Consider the following 22,196-nt stretch of genomic DNA (forward strand, 5'->3'; position numbering starts at 1 on the left):
CGAGGCGGCTCCGGACGCCAGTGTCCCCGCGACAGGAGTCTCCCAAGGCACAGGGCACTCACAGCGAACGACATTTCTGAAAACTATTAGATGCCACTCGGAACGTTATCCAGATACTGAGGGCTGGGAGACAGTCTCGGTGAAATGTAGGCAGTGAAGTAAGTTAGCAGTGCAGAGGGCCCGCAGCTCCAATGGGTGGTGGCCCAAGGTCACAGTCTCTGCAGGAGCGCATTGGCTTTCAGGGACTACCACAGCCAAGTACCATGAATGGGTGGCTTCACAACAGAACTTTCTCCAGTTCCGGAGGCGGGAAGTCCAAGGTCAAGGTGTTGTCAGGTCAGTGTTGTTCTCTCCTCGGCTTGCAGAAGACCCCTTCTCTCTGTGTCTTCACAGTACTGTTCTTCTGCGCTTATCTTTGGTCCAGTCTCTTCTTATCAGGACACCAGAGTTCTAAGTACTGGTTTGGGGCTCACCCTGATCACCTCTCTAAAGGCCCTGTCTCCGTGGATGGTCACATTCTGAGGTGCTGCGAGATAGGATTCCCACACGTGCATTTTTGGAGGATACAGTTTAGCCCATGAGGAGGAGCAAAAAAGGGAAACGTGCAATGAAGAAATGGAGCACGCTGCTAATGACCCGCCAGTGTAGACTCTAAAATGGGTTTGATATGAAAGGCTAGAAGATGGGGTGAAGGATTTCAGTTCCTGCCGCTGCTGATGACTTTCACATCATTCAGCTGTGCATCCTCCCCCCCCCCCCCCCGCCTCTCTCTCTCTCTCTCTCTCTCTCTCTCTCTCTCTCTCTCTCTCTCTCTCTCTCTCTGACTCTCTCCAGCTCCATGTTCACAACAGTCTGCTGGACCTGCGCCATCCTGATGATCTGCCAGCACCTTACACAAACAGAAAATGCCAACTGCACTTGTTTCTGATTTCTATTATTGCCATCACCAACTTTCCAGGAATTTTTAATCCCTTCCCTCTCTTCCCAAATCGAAAATATCTCCATGGCCTTTTTGTCTTGATTTCTTGTATCTCTCACATCCATTCCCTTTTCTTAAGAGAGCTGCTAAAATACCAATCCATCCACTGAGATGTGGACCACTCAAAGTACTCCCCAGTGGGTCTCCTGGCCCCAGCTTCTCCTTCCACCAATTCACCTACACATGCTACTCTTTTGGATTCATCTTCCTAAACACTGCTTGCAGCCTGAGTCAACCTCTGCTCTGAAATCTTCCATGGCTCCCCATTGCCATGGAAGAAAAATTTAACTATATATCCTAGCATGCTATGCCTTTCACAGTCTGGCTTGAATCTTCAAGTCTGACAGTCCACTCCCCCAAGCACGCTGACAAAAAGTGAGAATAAATGGATTAACGAACACCTCTACACAAACCTTCTGTTCCACGAAATGATAAGTAAGTTGTCCTGTGGTGTAGTCACTGCCACCTTGCCACATGCTCTGTAAATGTTCCTATGTCCAACATCCCCTGCTCTACCCCTAAATCCAGCCTATCTCTAAGTCCCAGCATTAGCACTGCCCTCTCCACTCCTGACCCTTCCTGATCATTACAAATATCCTACTTCTCTCCATAGGAGTTATCATTAACACTTAAGTGTGATATTTATTCTGTCTTTTTCACTATCCCTGTGTGTTCTTACACAACACTATGTGCGTGCCTTACTCTCCAAATTCCACAAGGGCAGACAGACACTACACAATCTCCATGATAGATACACAATGACAACAATAATAACCAAACACATTTATTGAGCCTCTACCACATGACAAGCACTGTGCTGTTTTCCAACATTATCTTATTTAATTAAAAGAACAATCCATTAAGAGAGGTTATTATTATTATATTACAAGAGGTTGTTATTATTTTCATTTTACAGATGAGGAGACTGAGGATTAAAAAGATCAAAGAACTTCCCTGAATTAACTTAACTAGTAAGTGACAACAGAGCTAACTCTCAAATACAGGTGTGTGGGATCCAGGAGTTCCTGCTACTCGTACCTTGCACAGCACATACTGAGCATATGGTTAGGAATGAAGGCCCTGCCTCCTACCACAGCAGTGGCGGTGAATGGCACACAATATAAGGACCTCCAAAGATGTCCATGATCACAGGAGCCTGGGAGGTGTTATATCACATTCCAAAGGAAAATTCACGATGCAAATGGAATTACATTGGCCAATCAGTGGACTTTAAAATAGGGAGATCATCCTGGCTGCCTGGGGGGAGGAGCAACACAATCACAAGAGTCCTTAGTGGAAGAGGGAAGCCAACAAATCCAGGGTGATACAATGTAAGAAGAATGTGACCTGTGATCGGTGGCTCTGAAAGTAGAAAAAGGGGTCACCACCGGCAGCCTCGGACACTGGAAAAGGTATGGAAACCGATGTGTCCCTCAAGCCTCCAGAAAAGAGCACAAATCCTGCTCCCTCACATGCTGATTTTCAACCAGTGAGACATGCTTGAGTCAGATTCCTAACCCACAGAAGCGTAAGATGATAAATTCAGTTATTTTTAAGCCACCAAATTTGTGGTGATCCATTACAGCAGCAATTGGAAACTAATTCTGGGTACACAGGTGTCCAGCTAACCCAAATTATCCCGATGAATGGGCACTGCCCTGGTGAAAAATAAGTAGACTGTGCTCTTTGGGACTCAAATATCTGCCTCCCACCTGCACGACAGTTCTTCCTGGGAAGAGATTACACCACTCCCAGCAGCACCTGTTTCCTGGGCTCCTGCCCACCCTGTCTCTGAACTACTCCGAAAATGGCTTTAGCAAGAAGGACATGAAATTCAGTGAAAGTCACACATTCGTGACAACATTCTCTTAGGAAGATTATTATTACAATCCAGATGTGTGACAGGCTTTAAAATGTCATTCCTAGTGCTTGTACTCCAGCCACTTCCCATATATTATCTTAGGTGCCTGAGCCAGCCCTGAAGTGTGCATAAAATGGCAGTTTCCAGGGCACACCATGGTGTTTTGGATTACAGTTTTTGAGTCAATTCCAGGAATTTTACTTTTTTTTTTATTGTAAAGAGAGAAATTTTTATTGTAAAGAGAAAAATACTGTAAAGAGAGAAATATTGTAATGAGAAACAAACAAAAGAATAGAACAGTAGCAGCATACCAGTATCACAAACATAAACAAATCAAAGCAAGAACATTCAAAGTGACACAGGGTCTCAAGACAAATTAATACAAATCAACAGTGGTTGTTACATTGCATATCGCTATCCTCGACGACATTGCTCAGATTATCAGATGTAAGAATGAAAGATTGCTCAAACCATTAAAGAGAATAAGAAAATAATTCTTCAATAAAACATTAGAGATCAATACAGAGTTTCACTAGACAAGATGGTAGGAGTTCACCATTGAAGAATTTTACTCTTAAGAGGCCCAAATAGTACTGTAGAAAAATGTATTTTTTTAAATGGTAGGAGCACTAGTTCACTCTTCTTGTAATAAGCAAGTGACACAGACCAGGTACCAGCGACAGAAGACTCCGATGTACAGTCCCATTCCCCTTCTTGCTAAGAACTGTGACCCTGTGGCTTTGCCCAAGTGATCACCTGGAGTCTTTATGTCGTGGCTGCGACACACCTTGTAAGGTGCTGGCGTTCCTGCCTCCCGTTCCCCGTCCAGCGCCTTTGATGGATTTCTTGTCATCACCAGGACCCTCACAGCCTGCCGCTTCCCTCTCAAATTAACAGGGGCACTGCATTTGCCCCGGGTCGGTTTGACGTCTGTGTCCCACAGTCATGGAAACACTAACAGCTACCACCCTGCTATTTTCCAAGTGCTTTACACACACGTTATCACTCACCACGCAGTGCAGGGCTGGCCGCGCCACGGACTTTGGAGCTGGGCCATCGCGTTCGCAATCCTGACTCTGCCACCACCAGCTATGCGACCTTGTGCACATTCGTGAACATCTCTGGGCTCGGCTTTCTCTGAAACAGCAATTTTTAAAGTACTTCTTGGTAAGGTTGTCGTCGGGATGGTGTGTGCAAGAGTCCTGGCAGTGTCGCACAGGGGAAGTAATGGGCTCTTGTGAAGTAAATCTGAGACACCGGAGCTCAGAAATGAAGAACGACCTGCCCAAGGTCACGCGCTGGATCAGGGACACAGTCTGGGTTTGAAGCCAGGTCACTGTGTCTGTAAGTTCTTCTACTTTCCCCTGGCTGCACCATCTGGCGTTTGTCCCGGATCTCTTGTGAACCACGGCGCCCATCCTCGCCCTCCCACCCAAAGATAAGACGGGCTGTCCCCGCCCCTTCCCACTCGGAAGCTCCTAGCAACCCTGAACACCTGGGAAAAGTGAAAAGCGCGCGCTGCCTCGGCGCCAGGGGAGCGCCCTCGGGAGAAGAAGCCAACAGGTCCGCGCTTCGCTCCGGGCGCAGAGTCTCCCCGCAGCTGCGTGAAGAAGCGCGAGGCTCGCGTCGCCGCCAGGTGCGAGTGGCGCAGTGCACGCACCGGACGCCCGTCTCGCCGCCGCCTGCCGCCCGGAGCTGCCTGGTGGAATCCCTCCCCAGCTGGGGAGGAAGGCAGTTGTTTTCCTCCTGGTGGAACGTTCCACTTGAAACGGTTCCACAAGGGCTGTTCTCGCCTCCGACTCCGGGAAGAACTGTAATTAACACAGCAACAAACGCCCACGCCGCTAACTGGCAAAGAGAGTGTAACACGAGCCGCTGCTCCAACCGAATTGGGCCAATTGCTTTCCCTTCTTGCCTCCCATTTGGTCTGTTTGGGTTCCGCAGTCATCCAACTGTAGCGTCTCTTAAAACGTGTCAGTGGCTGCTGTTTGTGTTTTGGGTTGAACAGTTTCACACCCGGCGCTGGAGACGGTGCTCGCCCAGCTGCTGCGCTCATCCCTGCTTCCCGCGGCTCGGGAGAGGCAGGTGGAAGCCTAGGAGAGGACGGCACCTGCCGCCCCCGCGGGACCCGGGCCGGGGCCAGGGCCCGAGGCTCCCGGAGCAGGGCAGGTCCGACCGGTCCGCCGGGTCTGCGGGAGCCCCGCGCTGCGCTGGAGCTCAGAGGCGCTGGGCGCTGGGCCAAGGACCCGGGGACCGGCGAGGAGGCAGGGCGACCCCAGGCGGCACGGCTTGGGCTGGGCTGCACGGGCATCGGCTGGGGGCAGCACGCGGACTCCCAGGAATCAGATCTCTGACGCCGCCCTCAGGGTATAACCATGCACCCCCAAACGTGGCCCACGGCCCTGGCTCGGACGCCGAGTGGCTTGTCTCCCGCCCTGCCCCGCCCTCCTGGTTCAGAACCTGCCTTCACAAGGGTGACTGTAGACACGCTGAAGTTTGGGGAGCTGCCTGCTGTGTGCCGTATTATATCTTCCTCTAAGTTGTCGCCATCAGCGTTTCCTGGTGTAAAGACTCCTTTCAAAAACCGTGGGACAGGCAGATGCTTTCGAGAAATAGAACCCTGCCCTCAGCTGAGGGCGAGCGTCCTGTGATGCACCGCGGGGCTCTTGGTTAATTCCTGCTGAGGTAAGCGGGGGTTGGGGGAGACAGATTCATAGAAATGACCCACCTCAGAAAAGTTCAGAGACTGGATAGAGAACCAAAATCTAAGCAGGAAGAGTGAAATAACTCTGAGATAACATAAGGGGTTACTCAAGGCTGATCATTATCAGAGCAGCAGTTTTATGTGCTGCACATTTAGTAAATTTATTCTGCTAAAGAGCCACCGCCAACTTGTGTATACATAGATTCATGAATGTACTTTTACATGTATATAGAGAGACAGACAGGGAAATATATATATTCTAGTATAGTGTCCCACACCTGGTAGGTGATCAATATTTACTGAACCAATAGCTGAATCCTGTTGCAACAGATTCCCTTGGAAAGAGAAGAATTTTGTGTCTTATGCAAAAGCAGCATGAACCTATCCCCAAATTAAAATGTACTACCTGCAACCAACAGCCCGTGTCTGTCTTTAAAACATGAATTATGTGCACAGATCTCACAGGCACAGAGCCTGCCCTTGAACATGGTGGAGACTAGAGGCGCAGGAGTCCAGCACAGCTGCTTGAGGAATCCTAAGTCCTCCCGGGCAGAATAACCCAGGATGTTGCCCCTGTGTGCGCTGTCCCTCCAGCCTCCCTGGCCACACTTCCTGTACAGATCACGGACTGCAACTTCTTCTGAGTCCTTATGCTTTTATGAGCTACTGATCTGCAGTACAAACATTTTCAAATCAAAGCTTCACTGGATGCCCTGTAATAGCTCCAGTTTATTCTAAGTACTTGAAGTTCTTTAACTAGGCAGCCAGTCATGTGAATAGACTGAGAACCCATGCAAAGCAGGGGTGGAGTGTCCCTCCTACTTGGTGTTTAGGAGGATCATGATAATTCTTCAAATTCATTCATCAATCTAAGGGGCTAATGCCGACACATGACAGAGGTTCTTCTTTTTGTGACTTTATTATATTCCAAGTGCCTCAGACAGCCTAAAAAATACGAGGTACTCCATAAATATTTGAGGTTGAAGTGAGTTGGTACTTGAGTCTATAGCCAGGTGGAGATTATTACTATCACACCTTGACATTGATACCTGCATGTGTCCATTTTCATTACCTCATGCTTTGACTTTGCCTGAAACAACTAAAATCAGCCCTAAGACAATGGAATTGGACCTAATAATGATCAGAAGGAGAAGGAAATGGGGTTAGGAAGGAAATGTATCCAACAACATATATCAAGAGGTATAACAAGAAGAGAGGCTTAAATGTGAACAGCAGGAAGGCAGTAAAGATGCCTTGAGAAATCAGACACTGAGGCACACACCTGTAATCCCAACACTCTGAGAGGCAGAGGCAGGGCATCTTGGGCAATTTGTGATTTAAAGAGACCCTTCTCAAAAAAGAGCTGGAATTGTAACTCAATGCAAAGGCCCTGGGTTCAGCCCCCAGTACCGTTTAAAAAGTAGGGTGGAGGCTGAGAAACCAACCTACAATACCAACTGATATTTCTAAAATGAAAGTTTCTAAAAGGCAAGAAGCTCCAGTTTATTTCTGCTTCCCCATCCACTATACCAGCAGCAGCAAAGTATTCACTATATGCCAGGCACTGTCCTCGTCCTTGTACTAAACCTGAGAGAGATCCTGTTATTACCTCCTCACAGAGCACAGACACTGAGGCATGCAGAAGTTTGGTTATTTCCCCCAAGATCGCACAGCTAATAGGCACAGACCCAGGATTCAAACAGACTTTAATTCCAGTGCTTATAATCCATGGGCTGGTGGTGAAAACTCCATGTGAATTAGAAAGAGAAAATGACCTAACAGGGAGCCTACTATACGTGCTATCTTTTGTCCTTCTTTGAATGTGGTGTCCGTTCAATGCTATGGCTCCTCAGCTCACCCCAGGGCTCATCAGCAGCTTCCTCAGTTACTTCTATCTTGTTGATGGGCACCTATGTTAAGACCCTCTGCTTGAGCATCCTCACAGGAGAGGCTGTAAGCCAATGAAGGATGAGAACCAGTGGATAAACAGTCCTCTGTCTCCTCCCCTGGAGATAATGTAATAGAATGATCCTGAGATGGATGCCACAGTCTCTCAGGGGATTCCCAGAAGGTCTGGATCCCCAGTATCTGATATTCTGGGGATATATATCCGCTCCCTGATATACCCTGTTCTCTCGTTACTTTTCTTGTTGCTGAAACAAAATACCCAACACTCAAAGTTAAAGGGGAAAAGTTTATTTAGCTCGCAGTTTGTAGAGGTTTCAATCCATAGTCAGCTGACTCCAAGGCAGGGTGGCATGGCAGAGGGCCAACAGCTTGTCAGTGGAAGACAGCAAAGCAACGAGAGAGAGTAAGCCAGACAAGCCTCTTTCTTTCCCTTTTATTGTGCCCAGTCTACCGGGATTAGGACAGTGCCAATCCAGTCAGTGGACTGATCCAGCAATCAATCGCGCACCCTTAATTCCAGCATTGCACTATGAATCAATCACACACTCTACATTCAGCCACCTCCAGAAAAACCCTATAACCGCATGAGTCTTTGGGAGGACTTCTAGACACAAACTATAACACACCCTATACTGGCTTTGCTCTCCTCCTGGCCTCATTACCCACTATTTCCCAACATCTCCTTTCAAGTAAACTTCTTGTCTCAGGGTCTACTTTGGGGAACGATATCAAAATACTTGTTACATGATATTGAATGGAACTTTCCTATTTAGTGGATTTAACAACTAGGATCTCAAAGTAAAGATGTTAAATACTTCACAACTAGAGGCAAAACGTCTGTTTGGTGTTTACCAAGAGGTGCTATCTCATTTCTTTCCTTTCTCCCAATCCATATTAGCAGACAATAGAAAAGGCTCGAATCTTCCAATAAGCTGTTCAGTAGCTTTTCCTTTCCCTCCTCATGAGAGCTTCCTAATCAAAATAACTGAAATTGTGCCAGAAGTAGACATTCCACGTCATGGAATAGGCAGAGACCTCTGTGGAATCCACTAAAAAACACATATGCACCCTCCCAAAGCAAATCTGCTCTAGCACTTAACCACACAGACCTTCAAACTCCAGCAGAGAATCACAGCCACATGGCCAGCTTTATCCAGTCATGCCTGTCCCTTTGGCCCCATAACCAGCATGAAGAGAGCTAGAAGTAAATAGAGGTGCAAGAGTGGACAGAGATGAGAGAGTATAATGTGCCACTCTCTCTTCATGTCCCTGTGGATCGGAGAGGTGTGTTAAATTGGATGAGAAATTGAAGATTTGAACAGGACTAGACTGTTTTCATATTCATTTGCTCTTAATTAGAGTGACAAAAACCTATGGGTTCTCCTTGAGATGCAGGTGAAAAGAGGAGGAAGAAAGATTCAATTGAGCACAGTTAGCACAGCAATTGGAAAAAACAATCTGTAATATTTATATCCCAACCGAATTAAGATTTTCACCTTTACAAGTCATACATGTTTCACAGCAGAGTCTATCTGGGTTTTCTATGTAACACATACCCTTGAATAAAATGAATTATCATATGCTAATGAAAAATCACCAGGAAGCAGCTTTCTATGCCCCCTACCATTGGATTAAAACAAAATGAAAGTTTTTTTCTCAAATCTTGTAGGAAAATTCAGCAGCAAACATCCAAATTGGAAGAGAGGAATTCATTTCTGATGTCAGTCCACAGGACTACTTTGTCCAGTACATTTATTTTAAAATATTAGACATCCTGACACTGAAAAAATTCAAAATCTGTTTCTAATGAAAACTCGGCATACTGAGATTTGACGAAATTCTCCAGGGACTATTGTTAGTAAACTTTACAAATAGCATTATTGATTTGCAAAAGTAACCAACATATTGTCATAGTTTTGGTAGAGCCAGACACTGTAGCCCGAGAAAAAAAAAGACTTTCATCATCAGCTATGTTGAGAACCATAAAATCAATAATTAGATTTAGAGAAAAAGCCAGTGGGAGTTAAAACCACAGTGATGCAATCAGCTATTCTGGAGCTCGTTGAAAATGCGGCATAGTTTAGACACCGATTGCTATCTTCTGGTAATATAAACTAAAGGGAAAAAAAGCAAACAAATAAAAATGACTATAGATAATAATAAAAATATCCATTTTTCTTTTGTATTTTTTTTCTGATAATTATTTTCCAAATACACAGTAAAGAGGATTTTAAGTGCTGTATTGAATAGAAATATAAAACATGCATAGGTCATTCTGAAGACATGCAGCAAAGAACATTAAGATTAATAATGAATTTCTTTTATTCTAAGCAAAATTTGATCTTCCAATCAGTAAAGAAGATGCAGGTACATTATGTACATGTACCAACTCCCCATAATATAATCATTATGTACAGCAAACATGTACTAAAAAAATAAAACTTTGAGAAAAGATACATCTTTAATATTGAAAACAGATATCTATTGCAGGAGAACATATAATGGAATAAATGTACTTATTTATAGACTACAGTTCATTAATGTCATGGATAGACATGGATCATTCTTTCTGGCCCAAACATCACATCTCATGCCAAGGATTGTACAGTGCTAGTCCGTTCTCTGCTGCTGAGGCAGAGTCCATTTCACACTCTCAAGCTCCAATACTGGGCTCTGGATTTCCTGACCTTCCTGTGGCTGGTACAGGCACCTCAGATGCTCCCCCATCCGTTGCATCTTGGAAATTGGGGTGTGATGGCAGCAGCACTGTCTGATTTTCAAAGGCAGCGAAGTTGCAGCAGAGTCTGATGCACCCAGGTCAGCATTATCAGTGGTGCAAACTGTAGTACCTGTTGTCCGAGAGGTCTCTCCCTGGAGCTCCTGCACAGATTTATGAACTGCCCAATCAATGTCCTGTACATGAATTCTTCAGCTTCTGAAAATCACCTAGGCTTTTTTGAATGCCATAGTTATTACCCACAATGTAGTAGAAATTGCAAAGTGATTTGGAGCAATTATATCTACTATAATGAAATGAAAATGAAATGTCATCTCATCAAATCCCCTTTGGGATAAGGGTACTCCTAATGAGTCCCTTTTGAAACCAAGAAACTTAAGTGAATACATCAGGAGAGCAAACCTATATTATCTACAAATTTAAGTATGGAAAGCAAAATTGACAACTTTTCATTTGTAAGCACTTCTTAACTCCAGTTTTTAAAGTGAAGATTAAGTTTTTCAAAAGCTTCTTTTTTTTTGTAATTGAGGAAAAGAAAATGATCACAAAAGGCAGAAGAGTTAGAGAGTTCTAAATCCATCACTAAGGACATTGTTGAAAGCAGAACACAAAAGAGAGGCTTCAGTAAGAGCATCTAGGAAGCTGTGAGAGACAGCATGAAATAAGCAAAGGTCTATTCCACCGGGTGTCATTAGACAAAATGCTTTACAATTTGCAAGCATAAATTCTCTCAGGGAAAAAATACAAAAATTCTGTCTGGAAACAGTTAAGAACCAGCCAAACGTGACACCAACCAAGAAAGTAAAACACAAAATAGTAGTTAAAACAAAAATAGCAGCACAAGAAACACCTTTCATTAGAAGATCAAGGTTCCAAGCAAACACTCCCTAATTAATTCTTTCAACAGCTTCAGGAAGTTATTATTTAGCATTTCCATGGATAGCACTTGATGTTTTCAAGTGTTTTACCAACAGTAATTAAATGTTTTTCTCATCAACCTTGCAAAGCAGGTCAGTATCATTACCCCCATTTTAAAGACAAGCAAGGCAGTAAGTAAATATGTAGAGAATGGAGACCACTAATCCTCATGTTAATCACTTTCCATTTTTCTACCACTCTCATCTTTAAAATATGTAAAAGCACTCTTTTCAAAAACCCAATGAAGTAGACAGAATTATCTCTAATTTACAGATGAAAAAACTGAAGTTGACATGTACACACACACACACACTGCAATAAGAGAAGTGGTTACCTATCTTGTCTGCTTGGAATGCTTAACCTTGGGCCCAGGGTTCAACAAGACTGAAGCTGGAGATACAGAAAACACCCAAGCGTGGAACAATTCCTGTTCTAAGTGAAAGGAGTTGCCAAGTATCTGCCCCACATGTTATAATGAGTTTTGCAAAATCCACTCTAATCATGAACATTTCTGAGCTTATTTTATTAATAGCAGATCCACAGACCACCAATCTCCTCAGACAACCGTGAGGACCATTTTGAACAGAAAAATGACACTTGTTACATTTGAAAACAAACAAAACTACCAAATTCCCTGATGACTTTGGGAAAATTAGTCTCATTGAAAATAATATGAGCTGATTGGTCTTTGAGAAGAGTAATTCAAAACTAGGCAATCAGATTTAAGAAAATTTCAAGTGAAACAGAATCAACTTAAACCTATTTACGAAGGTTTTCATCATATATGGCATTTCTTCATAGAAAATACAAAAATTAGCCATACAAGTATGTCTTTTTTATTCTGTGTAATCATACAAGACTTCATATTTTCCTTTTATGAGAAAAAAAGTCAATTGTGTATTTTATTTGTAATTTAGTTGAACCATTAGCTAAATGTTAGCAATTACAGCAAAGTATGAATAATAAAAAAGAAAAAACTGGTTAGATCATACTCTGACATCCTTTTTCCTTACTACATGAATTTTGACTATATCAAAGAAAAATAAATTGAAATTAGTAACATGGTATTTTCCATTCATCTAACTGACAGTTAAGCTAACTGAAGAAAATTTGGCCTTGAAGTATATAGAATTATTCAACATTAAACAAAAAGGAACTCAGACTAGTTAATGGATCTTCCGTCATACTTTGCAAATGGTGTTTTATTATCTTGGGAAAGCTGCTTTAGAAGACTGTATTTTAATGCACACTCATTTTAAAACTTGTCCTTTAATTACAAGCACATTATAGTAACTCCAGTCAAATGTTTATTTTCTTTACTTATATCTTTCTGAATGCTTCATCTGAGAAAAGCACCAGTAGAAGATGCCAAATGTGAGCTATGACAGAATGCTGCAAATAGAAAATCACCTAAATTACATTGGGGTAATTCCAAAAGCAAGGGCATGCCAAAACCCAACAAATCAACATTCTAGGAATTTCCCTTCAGTACCATCCATGAGTTCTTGTTCTTTGGTTTCCCTTAAGAATGGAAGCCGACAGCATTCCATGATCTCTTTTTTAAGTGGTTTTCTTTCCTAATTAAAGTACTCTGATTTTGAGCAAAGAGGTATAAGTGGAAATTCCTTTCTCCGGGGGAATTCTGTCTCAGTGCCACTCTGTTATCAGCTCGTATTTTATGAGCAGCTCAGTATATTGGGCATCACTTGGGGATATCATGAGTCAGCTTCCAAAGGGGCACAAGTCCCCAGGAATGGTGAGCAGTAGAAATCAACATGAACTAGGGTCGAAAGGCCAAGCCAAAGGTCCTCCTCCCCTGCAGCTCCCAGACCTGCTGTATGTACAGCCAGGTACCCATACCTTTAACCCTGATTTCCTTCTCATTAAGCTATCTATGCAAAACAAGGTTTCTAGCAGCAGTTGCTAAATCCAGGGCCAGGGCCAGGGATATAGCTCAGCAGAACAGCTCCTACCTGGCAAGCGTGAGTTCATGAGTTCGATTTCCAGTACCTAAATAAATAAACAAATAAATCCAGGGCCAAGGCCAATCTATCTAGCTCACAGCACTAGTAAAGACTGAATGTGATAACCTAACCCTAACCCTAATCCTAAGTACTTCTTGAGGTAAGACATCACCATCACTATTAACATTAAGGAATATTTACTCTGCTCCAGTTTAGCAGTAATAATAAATAGCAGGTGAGCATATAATCTGTCAAGTACCATATAAACTCCAATACTCATAACACCACCCTGAAGTAGGCATTACTGTATCCCGGTTTTTTACAGGTCATAAAACTGAGGCCTGAAGAGGTTAAACAACTAACTTAATAAGATTGAAGCTTTGTTTCTCTGATCTTAGAGCCCACTCATGTAACTATATGTTAATTAAATATGCATATTACCTTAGCCAGGCTTTCTCAGAAAGCAGAGCCTAAGGCAAAAGGTTATGTGGTACTCGCTATTTTTATTAGGACGTGCAATCCAGGGGGCAGTAGTGAAGGAAAAAGGGAGCAGGGTAGGGAAATAAGAACCAGTAAAAGTTGAGTTATGAAACTGTCTATTGCTCCCTGCTACTGATTGCTTAGTCTGTAGGACCCTGCCCCCAAGAACTGATATCAGCTGCATCTCTTCATAGGGGAAATGAGCAGAATTTATCCACTGATTCCCACCGTCTGTTAGTCAGAAGTTAGGACATTAATTCTAACCTCCAGTTACCTTTAGATGGGGATCAAGTCTTCTGGTGGGATCAACAGGGAATTCCAGGGCTAGAGGTAAGATGTGTGTGTGTAGGCAGAGGATGAAGGGCTATCAGCTTACACCTGAAATCAGGCAGAGTCTGTGTAGAGGGAATATTTGACGTGATCTATAAGAGAGGTCGCCTGCATATACACTCTGTCTCGAGGGTTTCTAAATAGAGCAAAAGTTCTAAACCTCACGTGAAAGTCATAGAGCCATCCACAATTTGAAAATCATTCAAATCTTCCCATTGGTAGAACCATCTCAACTCTACCACAAGATTTAGAGTGGCACAGGGATATATATACTCATGTGAAACCTGAAATTATCTCACAGAGTAAAAACATGTATACCAACCAAGTGCTATTCATTCACCTATGAAAGCAGCTCAGAAGTCACTCTGTGAAGAATTAGGAACTCTTTCCTAATTCTCTCTCCTACTCCCACAATAGGTTAGGTATCTCCCTTTGTGTTCTAATAATGTCCTATGCATACCTCTGTGCTAAGGCCCTTTCATTTGGGTATAATCATATGTTTATGGCTGTGTTCCCCCAACAGACCGTGAAATCTTTAAGGAGAGGGACAGGTCTCACAGGTTTTTGAATTCCTAGCATAATGTTGTATACCCCAGCATGCGTCAGGTATTCCAGGAGAATTATGCTAGGAAGAAGTCAGAGATGTGAGAGAGTGGAGGTCTGAAACAGTTATTATGGGGGATGGGAGAATAACAACCGGGCCAGAGAATCAGGGAAGAGAGGTCAGGTCTCCTACAGGCTTAGCTAAGGTAATCAGTCATGAAGTTGTAACAGAAACTATTTGTCCACTTGTGTGACTTTCTCCACTAGCAACTAACTGGAGAGGAGGGAGAAACTTTGATCCAGTGCTGTAGATCCTGATGAGTAAGTGACCAAGAGATAGTAACTTAGCAGGATGTTTGCTGGTATTTCCTACTTTTTCAGAGTTTCAACTGCAACCTTAATCTCTGGATAATAGATTATTAATCTTTGAAGACTCAAAAGAATGCTATTGTCAGACTCAAATCCAAGACTTACCAAAACTTGGGTAAAAATCAGTCCTGTAGCCCTTATCCTACTGCCTATCTCTAGATTAGAAAAGAAAAGATGAGGCATTTTTCCAGAGAAAAATTCATTTAGGAAAGTTGCCATTATGGGAAAAAAAGCATCTTGACATTTCCCTTTATTTTTCCAGAGGAAAAAGGTGGTTGATGCTTACTACCGTCATGCCATGTCTTAGTTACTTTTCTTGTTGCTGAGACAAAATCCCCGACACCCAAAATTAAGGAAGGAAAGGTTTATTTAGCTCACAGTTTGTGGAGGTTTCAGTCTGTAATCATCTGGCTCCAAGGCAGGGTGATGTGGCAGAGGGCAGCAGAAGACACCAAAAGCAACAAGAGAGGAGGGGAGCACAAGCCTCTTTCTGTCCCTCACACTGTATGCAGGCTACTTCCCTCAGGGCGGGTATAGCACTCACACCCTTAATCCCAGCATTAGACCATGAATCAATCACAAACTCTAGATTCAGTTGCCTCTGAAAAGCCTGCCCCTCATGACCTCATGAGGCTTTGGGGGAACATCCAGACACAAACCATAGCAAGCCATATGAGAGCACTCTCTTGGTGTACTAGCCTCATGAGTGCTGTGAGTGGCAGAATTTTCAGATGATCAACCCAGTACATAATCTCCTTCCCTTGAGTCTGTTGAGGCCTGTTTCTATGATAGCATACAGCTTCTGTGATTATTTTGCATCACATGAAAAGAGAGATTCTTTGGAGAGATAATTAAAATGCCTGGTTAGTCGAGCTTAACTAAGTCCATCAAAAGGAAGATTATCACAAGTGGACCTGACCTAGTCAGGTAAGCTCTTAAGAGTGTCCAATGGTCTGAGATATATTCTTGATGCTGTAGAAGAAAACAAAGAGCTATATTCTGAACTGCCTGTGGGGATCATATAGCAAGTAACTGTGTATGGCCGCTAGAAGCTGACAGTGGCTCCCATTTGACAGCTAACAAGAAAATGGGGACCTCAGTCAAACAGCTGCAAGGAAATGAATTCTGCCAAAGAATGAGCTTGAATGAGGACCCTAAATCCCAGATAAGCATCACAGCCCCAGCTGACACTTTAATTTAAACCTGGTGAGATGCTTTGCAGAGAATTCTACTATCTCTTCTATCAGGGTTCCTGGCCCACAAAAAATGAAATATGATAAATTTGTATTTTAAGCTGCTAAGCTTATGGTAATTTGTTACACAGCAATAGGAAATGAATACAAGACCTCAGTGAAGTGTGGGAAATAGCCATGCTTGTCCTTTAGAGCTGGAGAATGGCATAGGCTGGCGCCTGATTCTTCCCTGGAGAAGTCTCAATGCGAACAATTGTTCAAAAATGTTCTTTCAATGGCATGGTGAGGAGAGAAGCACCAGGCTGTGCATATGTTCTGGGCCAAATTGTTGTGCACAGGTAACTGGGAATGGGACTTCTCCGAAAGACATTGACTATGAGAACTGCCTAGCAGGGAAAGAAACGCGCAGTGTGCAGCTATGGAGGTGTCCACCAGAGAAAAAGCATAAGCGGTCAGCCAGAGAGGGCATTTCTTGGCAAGGGATATGCAGCATGAGACCTGGTGAGCAGTGGAAATGTCCCTGAGAACCCACAGAAGCTCTCAACAGGAAAAGACCCAGCAATAAGACACCCTTGAGTGAAACACTGATGGAGAGCAGATATCAGCTCCAGTCAAGTAAGAACTGTCCATCCCCAGGGACATATGAAATATCTGGTGACATTTTTGGTTGTTAGACTGGGAGTAAGATGAGGGGGAACCCTCGTACTGACACCTAAAAGCCAAGGATTTTGTTAAACATATAAAACGCCAATAGTGCTGATGCTGAGAGCTCGCTAGTCCTTTCTCCCCCTTCTCTGAGTGACCCAGAGGCAACTGAAATTGTAGGAGGAGGCAGAAGACAAGAAAAGACTGCACAACCTTTCGTACCTCTGTCCTGCAGAATCTTGAAGCAGCTCCCTGATGGGAGACAGGGGCAGCTTTGCACTGGATAAAAGATGTAAATATTGATGGGACTTTTAATTCCTCAGGATGAGGCTTCTCTGTCAGCTATATGTGACTGGACATCTGCAATGCCATCAAGGGACAGCACTGAGTGGGTGGAAAGGCACTTGAAATGACCAAGCAATATCCCGAGTGGGTGACACTTGATTCAGCTAGCCTAAGAACATTGCAATGTAACCAGTTCAGAGAAAAGATGGTGTAGTTGATAGGCAGGAGTCTCAAAAGACTAGTATGTTTTTACAAGAAGGTAAACGTATGGGTGAAAAAATAAGAAAAATTTCCATTGTCTTGGGTCCGTTTCCCACAATCAGAGCCTGAAGCAGGGGTCCTTTTGTTTTTGGGAAGGGTTTGAGACAGGGTCTCACTATGCAGTTCAAGCTGGCCTTGAGCTCACTTTGTAGCCCGGGCTGGCCTTGAATTTGTAACGATCCTCCTGCCTCAGCCTCCTGAGTGCTGGGATTACAGGTGTACACCACCACGCCCCACTAGGGGTCCTTTTTATTATGAATATTTTCTCATATTAGCTGTTCACATTAATGAGTTTTACTATGGCATTTCCACACATCTGAAGCAGAGGTTCTTGTGTAAGAGTGTCAAGGGGGGAGTGTGAACAGTTCATTTTCCAGAACTATTATAGCACAGTAGTACCATAAACCAAGAGAGCTTGAAATAAGAGAACTTTCTCACAGTTCAGGAAGCTAGAAGTCTGAAATCCAAATGTCTGCAGAACTGATTTCTTCTGAGGACACGGAAGGAAAATCTGTCTCATGCCCAGCTTCTAGTGATGGCTGGAAGTCCTCGCTGTTGCACGGCTGGTAGCTGCATCGCTCCAGGCCACCTCCATCCTCATATAATACTTTCTCGGTGCCCCTGTGTGGCCTTACAGAGACACCAGTCATGTTGGGTGAGGGACCTACCTGACGCCTCCAGTATGACCTCCTCTTAACTAATTACATCTGCAAGACACCTATTTCCAAAGAAGGTCACATTTTGAGTTAGTGCTGAGTAGGATATCTACATATCTTTCTTGGGAAACACAATTCAACCCATAACATCTCGTAAGATAGTGAGGGTAGAGCACAGAACAAGGGAGCAGTTTGGTCAAGATGTGACTTTAGTTCAATTGCAGCCTCAGTTTCATCCTACAAAAACCTCTGAAGCCAGAACATCATCACAAAATCACCCCCTCTCAAGAAAAGCGGCCAGAAGCCTTTTCTACCCCAAATAAGCCAGCCCCATTGGCTTCAGTCTATCCCTGAAATAAGATACATCATTCAGGGCATTGCTGAGTTGGACTTCCATTCACAGTTGGGCAACCATTGTCACATTTTGTGCATCAGAAACACAGACAGCTGAACTCTGGTCCTAAGCTTCTTCTCGGAATGTCAGACCTGACAGTTTGTATTCATAGCAGTTTCCCTGGGAACACTCTGCTGCTCATCTGGGGACCCCATTCTGAGAACCACTGCTGTAGGGTAATTCTTAGAAGGAGGCGGTTATGGGTAGTCAGTAATGAATGCGGGGGACGGAATGGAGGCACTGGAAGGTAAAGGGAATCTGGTCAGAGTGGCAGCAATGCAGTGACTGCAGCACCATTTTTCTTTACAAATCCGGAGCACATGAGGAGTGGGAAAATAAACACAGAAAGGCTGCCTCCCTAAGAGTCAGCCTCCTCAGGAGAGAGTCAGAGTTTTGTTGCAGTGCAGAAGGGGAGACACACCTAAGAAAAGAAATTGTCATAGAAAAAGGGAAGATACCAGTCTAGACTGCCAGGTTGCCTGCATAAAAAGGCAGGAAAAGGAGCTTCTACTTTTTAAACAATCAGTGAGACAAGTGGGGTATACAGTAATCATGTGGGTGCCTTCAAAGCTACAGATTCATTCTGAGAACTCTTCTGTGTGCCTTGCGACCAAATTGGCTGCCAATGCCAATTCACTTCTTTTTTTCAATCTCTGAGGCACTGAGTGGCTGTCAGCTATGCAGTAACACCACTCAGTCATTCTGAGGGTCTGAAGCCCATCAAGTGTGCTACAGCCTGGTTACTTAACTGGAAGAGACAAAGCTTTATGGCAGCTTTAAACTGTGGCTGAAGTTAAACTATATGGCTGTTCTAGTAAGAGAGTTACTGAAGACTGTATAAAATTGCAGCAATTTTACTGAACCCCAAAAACATTCTGTGGTTAGAAAAAGAAGAGAAGTGACTTCAAATGCATTATATGAAAGACAAATTAAAATAGGTAATTTAAAGAAATGGAATAACATGTGAGTAAAGGAAGTACAGAATAGATTAGACTTGGTGTCCACCAACATCACTGGACAAAAAATTTGGGAATATAGTATGTACTAATTTAAGAGCCTCAGACTGAATTGTGAAAATAGGTGCTTAGAAAATAGAATGTCTTCAGGCTAAAAGCAAAGAGAAGAAAGGTTTTCTAAGAACTTTTCAAGTTGAGTGGAAAGTAGATAGAAAAGTGTATAAAACAAGAAGCAATCTTCCTTCTAGTTTTGGATCTCTGTACTTAAATGTACATATGTGAAGCAGATGGGTAGACAGAGCTATCAAAAGATAGCAGTACCTGATGTAGATGCAATTTTGAATATTACAGTTCTCCAAAGTGAAAATACATTGAATTTTGAGGGTTTTATTTTCAGATTTTAAAATAATTTTATGTTCCTTGCTGAAGTAATACTAGTGAAATTAGTGAAATTGATGGAAAAATTAAATAATAGAAAATGCAAACTTGTTTGAAAACAAAAAATAACTATCAGTAATCTCAAATCCAAAGATAAACACCACTAACAATTTTTCACATGGTGTCTTAGTTACTTTTATCCCACTGCTGAGACAAACTACCTGACACTCAGTTAAAGGAGGACAGGCTTACAGTGGACCCCAAAATTCATGGGAGTCATGTTCCTAGAATGCCCACAAATTGTGAAAAGCCATGAATTTCAGATATGGTCAGAAAAGTGCATATACATGCCTATTTTTATAGTTTAAACCCTAAATATGCTATGCCTCCCACAGTTATGTAATTTGATTTAATAACATACTATATTAAGAAAGCCTTAGAAGGTGCAGGACATTTTGGCGGCATGTTAGGGATCTTAGGGCTTTAAGTAAAACAAAACCGAGAACACTTGAGATAGCTACAGTACAGCAACCTGTTATGATGTGGAAACACTGGTGCATCTGCAGAGATAGGCAGCAGCCAATCAGCAGCAAGGAGAATTGCATAACACTCTCAGACTGACTACTTGCAAACCTACCATCAAGAAAACAATTGTGGAGGACATTTGTGGTTTCTGTGAAATTGGGAGGGTTTTCATGAACAATTATTAGTTAGGTTTAAGGAAAAATCTGTGACTGAGGCTGTGAACCTGAACTGCAACTTCGCAGAGGAACACTGCATTTCAGCTCAGAGCCTGTAAAGGTTTGAGTCCATAATATGTGCTCCAAGGCAGGGTGGCATGGCAGAGGGGCATCACAGAGGAGAAACAGTTCGTGGCAGGAAGAAGGCAACAAAAGCAGTAAGCAGCAAGTAACAGCAGCCCTCTTTCTGTCTCTTATGTTCTATGCAGGCTACACACCCTTAGGACAAGTACCACTCACACCCAGGATGGGCCTTCTGCTTATCCCCATCCAGAATTATCCCAAACCAATCAGCAGACTAATTTTGTGATCACATACCCTTGACCCCAGCATCACACACTTAATTCCAGCATCACATGCTCTAGATCCAGCGACTTCTGAAAAGTCCCACCTATGACTGCATAAGGTTTTGGGGGGACATCACAGACACAAGCCGTAACACAGGGTTAAACAGTATCATCCTTTTAGCTGACTTACTAAAAGAATATCGTGCAGTGGTTATGAGTAAAGATTTTGATGTCATATGGTATATCAGTCACCTTTTCATTATTGCAACAAAATACCTGAAGTAGCTAACTTTATAAGGAGAAGTTCTTATAAAGCTAACTTTGTAGTTCACAGTTCTGGATGTTCAAATTTCAAACCCTATAGAGCAATCCTTGTGGTGAGGGTCACCCTTTGTCTGTATCACCTCATGACAGATGACAGTGGTAGGAGTGTGTGTTGGAGCAAGTGGCTGCACTGTGAGCCAGGAAATAGGGCTGGGTGAGGTCAAACTTGCTCCTCTTATAACAGCCCTCTCCTGAGAACTCAAGGGTTCACACCAAAACTGCCTTGAGAGCACTTCCCTATGAGCTAAGGGCTTCCCACTAGACCTCACCTTTTAAAGTTTCTATGGTACTTCCCAACACTGCCATCTCCAGAACTAAGCCTTTAACCTATGAACATTTTGGTGGACACAAACCAAATCCAAGTCTTAGCAGCTGGATTAGATTACTCAGCTCTGCCACTTTGTGATCTTAATCAAGCTACTTAAACTCTCTGCACATCAGCGTATAGAGCATTTGATGAGTTAACATAACAATTAGAAAAGCATCTAAACCGGGTGTGGTGGCACACGCCTGTAATCCCAGCGCTTGGGAGGCTGAGGCAGGAGGATCATTGGGAGTTCGAGACCAGCCTGGGCTACAAAGTGAACTCAAGGCCAGCCTAACCTGCATAGCAAGACCCTGTCTCAAAAAGATAAAAAAAAGAAAAGAAAAGAAAAGCATCTGTGACATGAGTATACATAACAGTTTATTATTATTTAGCTTAATAGGTGGGGTTTTTTGGAGGTGACTGGATCTAGGCTGTGTGATGCTGGGATTAAGGATGTGATGCTGGAATTGATTCTTGGTGTGATGCTAGGATTAAAGCCAGCCTACCCTGAGTGTGAGTGTTACCTGCTCTAAGGTCGGTAGCCTGGATAGGATATAAGGGATAGAAATAGGGTGGCCGTCATCACTTGTCACTTGCTGCTTGCTACTTTGCTGCTTCTCCCTGCCATCAGCTGTTTCTTCTCTACAATGCCCATCTGGCATGCAGCCCTGCTGTGGAGCCAGCCAATTATGGACTGAAAGCTCTACAAACCATGAGTTAAATAAACCTCTGCTTCTTTAACCTTGAGTGTCAGGTATTTTTTCTCAGCAATGAGAAAAGTAACTAAGACATCCTACTCAATAAGCATTTGCTGTGAATGAATGGATATAGCAGATAAGAATCTGCAGTTCCCACAGTAGGACTTAGTTCTCCCCTCAAGTTTATATATATAAGGGGCTGGGGATTTAGCTCAGCGGCAAAGCGCCTGCCTGGCAAGCGCAAGGTTGTGAGTTCGGTTCCCGGTACTGGAGAAAAAA

The 22,196-nt window shown here is 43.3% G+C and overlaps 1 protein-coding gene across 1 annotated transcript; it reads right to left on the reverse strand.

The window, feature by feature from the left end:
* Nucleotides 1-3,396: 3,396 nt before the first annotated feature.
* LOC106148660 lies at nucleotides 3,397-4,920 on the reverse strand. The gene is made up of 2 exons (XM_013514929.1): nucleotides 4,336-4,920; nucleotides 3,397-3,977 (listed from the first exon to the last, which is right to left on the reverse strand). The coding sequence occupies exons 1-2, from the start codon at nucleotides 4,894-4,896 to the stop codon at nucleotides 3,930-3,932; spliced, it is 609 nt and encodes a 202-aa protein (XP_013370383.1). The 5' UTR covers nucleotides 4,897-4,920; the 3' UTR covers nucleotides 3,397-3,929.
* Between the last annotated feature and the right edge of the window lie 17,276 nt (nucleotides 4,921-22,196).

The sequence above is a fragment of the Chinchilla lanigera genome, unplaced genomic scaffold (genome assembly GCF_000276665.1).
Source record: "Chinchilla lanigera isolate Chin_1 unplaced genomic scaffold, ChiLan1.0 scaffold00025, whole genome shotgun sequence".
In the NCBI taxonomy this organism is placed as follows: Eukaryota; Metazoa; Chordata; class Mammalia; order Rodentia; family Chinchillidae; genus Chinchilla; species Chinchilla lanigera.